The following is a 4,433-nucleotide window of genomic DNA, read 5'->3' as shown; positions in this document are numbered from 1 at the left end:
ACAATATTAAACTTTTGCAACTTAGAAGCAATCGTGCAGATCGTAAATGATATGTGTAGGTCCGTGCGATTTTATGAAAGATAGAAAGATTTAGAAATAAGGAGGCATCAGAAAAACAGAAGTCGCCTTGGACGTCAATAGAAATGGTGGAGACAGGATGATTGGACACCTTCTCAGACATGAAGAGACACAAACGTAAAAGTGTTAGGAAACCGAGCCAATTACTCAATAGTACCTACGAATCACAAGCTTTGGCGAAATTTTAGATAAAACAAACACGAGCTTGGCAACAGTGTGACGCAGACGGAAATGAAAACGACAACATGGGGTCGATCGCAGCCATGACCGCATCGGAGCGACCAAGTACGAGCTTCCTCCAACGCTATCGAGTACGTTCAGGAGCGACGCGTCGCCGCCGACGACCGGACCGATATAACCCAGGCCGCAATGCGGAGTTCCCGGTCCATTGTACGCAGAACGCAGTTTTAGTGCTTCATGACCGCCACGGCTTGAAATAATGTAACGATAAACAAATATAATTATGTAATAATGTTCTACAAGTATTGCACGAAAATCGAACAGGCAATAGAAGCTGATTGATTGGTGTAGCAGTGCGTCGCAAATTCGTTGCCATAGTTACATGCTGGTAATACTATATATACGGATTGATTATGAATCGTCTCATTATCTACGTGAAGAAATATCCTGAACTGTATAATCCTAGTCATGCAGATTTCAAGGACCAGTCAAAGAAAGCCAAAGTTTGGGCGAAAATAGCTTACGAATTGGCCCTTGGAGATGGTAACATGTAACAGTGTAACCTCAAAAGGTACAAAATTTCTAGAAACTAGAATATGCATCTAATTGATTTACAATTTGTTGACAGCTGATAAGATTTATTTTATCGGATATTAGCGGCAATCAATTTTGTACCTGATTGAGGGTGAAATTCCATACGGTACATTACCTTATGAACTGTTCCCGTTTCTAGGGGATACCGCCAGAAGCAAATGGAGAAATCTTCGAGACTCCTACGTGAAGCACCTTAGAAACGGTACTGCCCATAGCAGAGCTAGTAACACGCGGTACAGGAACTGGCCATGGGCAAAACAAATGGAGTTCATGAGACCTTATATTGCCAGCAAATGGTACAATAATTGTTTTGGTCCTTTGAAAAGATAAGTGTTAGGACATTGTTTTTAGGCCTGAGTTAGCAGATTCCTATCAGGCCGATTGTCTGATTATAAGCGAAGAGGAACGAAACGTTGTGGGTCATGTTATTGATGATGAAGGACCCTCGGCATCAAAACGAAGAAGAAGCACAAAATCATCAAGCTCTTTGACTTCTGAAAAGTTCGGCCGATACGGATATCTGTACGACTATTTCATACAGGATTCCGATGCAGATGATTTGCTATTTCTTAGTTACTCAAAAACGCTTAGGACCTTTAGTAAACGCCGACAAATGATGGTGAAGTCAAAAATTGCAAAAGTAATGCTGAACGCTGAAATGCAACAAGCAAAAGACGACGAGCAGATGGAGGTCAAGTTTGAACCTGCGGAAATTTATGAAGAGGATGAAGACGACGATGAGGAGGTTATGAACCTTCAGCCGGGTCTGATTTCTTAATTCTTGATAAGGACGATGAATGTATTGTAACTTCTCGGAAGTAGAATAAGTTCAAATATTTATTAATAATATTTACACCTGTATCTACCTGAAATTGTTACAGAGAATTGTCATAAATAAATAGATAAATATGCTGGTTATTCAATAGTTTATTTTCTGTGTAACAAATTGCAATATGTATTATGGATTTTTCTCAAATTAACAATTGATACATACAAAGACATTCCGTTTGCATGCATAATTACCTGATGTAATTATTGTTAATTGCAATAACGCATCAGTACGTAACATTAAATGAAAATATAAATAACATTTTCCTTTTATTGTTTACTTTTATTACTTTGGCAAAATTAACGCTGTAGCAGTTTCTCAGTATCGCCAGTTTTTCAATTTATCGGAAAATGTGAAAGCAGTTTGTGGCTACGGAGCGATTTGTAGTGAACCGCACGATACACGGTCGTGCCATTGCCCCAATCGCTTTCCGGGAGACGCAATACCCAGTCCGCAATGCGGGGGCCCCTTCTCGGTCTTGCTCAGTCGCAACAGTATCGCAGCGAGCGTTGAGAACGCGTTTCGTTTGCCCGCTACGGTTTAACAGCAATATTTTTCACGTATACGTCCTCAATAAACGGCCACGAAAATAAAAATACCAACAAACAATCTCATTTTGCAATATTCCGTTACAATATTTACATTTAGCGTCAAGTATCGTCCATGATTGATATAAAATTATCGCCGCGTATACATTTGTGTTGTATAATCTCGTGGTACTATAGCGCGCGTGAAAATCTGACGCTTTAGACTAGGAGCAGGTACTATCGTGACCTATGTAAATGAACGTGTTTGTTTAAGTGGAAAACAGTAATGAATCAATTAATAGCGATAGTGAAACGTCATCCTGAATTGTACAATCCCCATCATGTCGATTTCAAGGATCAACAAAAGAAAAACAGCTTATGGACCCTTATAGCTCTTGAACTAGGACTTGAAAGTGGTAAGTAATTGTTGAATATATTTAACAATGATATGATCTGAAAAATTTTGTGAAAATATATCCAGTTGATTATTTATTAATTTCCTTACTAATTATAGGATACACTGCTAAGAGCAAATGGAGAAATCTAAAGGATTCGTACGTAAAATATCTTCGGAATGGTACCAGAGGTACCGATAAAAGGTACAAGAATTGGCCCTGGGCGGAACAAATGGAATTCTTAAGACCCACCCTTATCAGCAGATGGTACTAAACTAATTCATATCTGTGATTAAAGCAATTGTTAAAGGTTTAACATTTTTTAGCCCTACATTAGCTGCCGGATCATCTTTACGTGATCCTCTCAGTGAAGAAGAGGGAAGCGTGGAAATTCATGTTACAGATGATGGTCCTTCAGTTTCGAAACGTCGAAAATGCGGGAAGATTTACGGTCCGTCCTTTCCCCATTTCGAAAAGGGTCTAAACGATTATTTGTTGCAAGACTCTGACGCTGACGATCTTTTGTTCCTCAGCTATTCAAAAACATTGAAAACGTTCAGTAGGAAACGGCAAATGTTAGTGAAAATGGAAATTTCGAAGATAATGTTGGAAGCCGAAATGCATCAAGCCACTGAAGACGAACAACTTGAGGTGAAGTTCGAACCTGAAAATCTCGAACAAGAAGAAGACGAGGAAGAGGGTGTCATCGATGTGGAGCCTGGACCCACCTTTTTGTACCTAGATAAAGATGAGAAGTTCGACGAGGCCGAACCAGAGTGAAAGTCAAACAGAATTTTTGTTTTTATACCTGCAATGTACATACGCATTTAATGATAAACTGATTGTATAAATAAATGTTTTCTATAAAATTAATCGACCATTTTATCGATTTACTTTATTAATCAGATAGTTAATGATTCCTTTGTTTTTATGCTCTTGTCTATTTCTTATCTTTTAAAATTAATTCCAGAGCTTAGACTTGAAATTGTATCTTCTATCAATCGATATAGGACATACACGCGAAAAAATAATTATGATTGAATAGTTTCGATCTTAACATGATAAAAATTTATAATGAGGGAAAACGTAGAAAGTTGATTTTCATAAATTAATTTGACATATCACATGTTTCGCGAAACAGTGGCTTCTTCAGACATTAATAGGTACTTACCGCCTTCTAAATACTCATGTCTGAAGAATCCAGTTAGATAATTGTCGACAATTATCATAAGTGTTTAAATAAATTTGTGAAAATCTACTCCTTGCTTTTTCCGAAACATGGAATCCATATCTAGGTCATAGGGCTGTGAATTCTGTCTCAGCTGCTATACACGTAATGGCGGCCCTGAATCCTACCTTTTATTCCTTTAGAAACTGGTAATCTTGCCTTGAAAGAAGTGACTTTTGTATTTGAAGTGTGTTGTTCTTTATTTTTTGGGGGGATTGTTTTTGTTTCGGTCGCAGGGTTCAAAAGAAAATACAATTGCAATACAAATACGGTTTTATTATCATACTTCGCTAAAGATATAGAATAAATCCTATAATATATTATGTATTTATATGTGTATGATAAAATAAATAAAATACGTAATATAATGTTATTATAGCAACATTTAATATATGTTCTCAATTAGTAGAAAGAATAATATTAAGTAGAGAATATATTATATACTTCTGAAAAACGTGTAATTGTAAAAAATACTGCTACATGAACATACTCTACGTATAATTCATTTATTATTAAAATATATAAGGGGAGGTTAACTTGGTTAGGATATTATAGTATATAATAATAATATGCTCGACATGCACCAGGTTTTTACAGACACC

The 4,433-nt window shown here is 36.9% G+C and overlaps 1 protein-coding gene across 1 annotated transcript; it reads left to right on the top strand.

Annotated features, from left to right (window-relative positions):
- Positions 1 to 382: 382 nt before the first annotated feature.
- Positions 383 to 3,476, top strand: LOC108739097. The gene is made up of 8 exons (XM_025973224.1): positions 383 to 808; positions 895 to 929; positions 992 to 1,148; positions 1,204 to 1,597; positions 2,004 to 2,219; positions 2,477 to 2,624; positions 2,723 to 2,870; positions 2,930 to 3,476. The coding sequence occupies exons 1-8, from the start codon at positions 672 to 674 to the stop codon at positions 3,381 to 3,383; spliced, it is 1,689 nt and encodes a 562-aa protein (XP_025829009.1). The 5' UTR covers positions 383 to 671; the 3' UTR covers positions 3,384 to 3,476.
- The last annotated feature ends 957 nt before the right edge of the window (positions 3,477 to 4,433 follow it).

Source organism: Agrilus planipennis, unplaced genomic scaffold, assembly GCF_000699045.2.
Source record: "Agrilus planipennis isolate EAB-ADULT unplaced genomic scaffold, Apla_2.0 scaffold163, whole genome shotgun sequence".
NCBI lineage: Eukaryota > Metazoa > Arthropoda > Insecta > Coleoptera > Buprestidae > Agrilus > Agrilus planipennis.
This window is presented reverse-complemented; position numbering and strand designations above follow the sequence as displayed.

Coding starts and splice junctions, on each gene's coding strand:
- LOC108739097 (XM_025973224.1), top strand. CDS start 672: ATGAATCGTCTCATTATCTACGTGAAGAAATATCCTGAACTGTATAAT. Junction 930..991: donor TATTAGCGGCAATCAATTTT/GTACCTGATTGA, acceptor TCCCGTTTCTAG/GGGATACCGCCAGAAGCAAA. Junction 1,598..2,003: donor ATGAAGACGACGATGAGGAG/GTTATGAACCTT, acceptor GCAGTTTCTCAG/TATCGCCAGTTTTTCAATTT.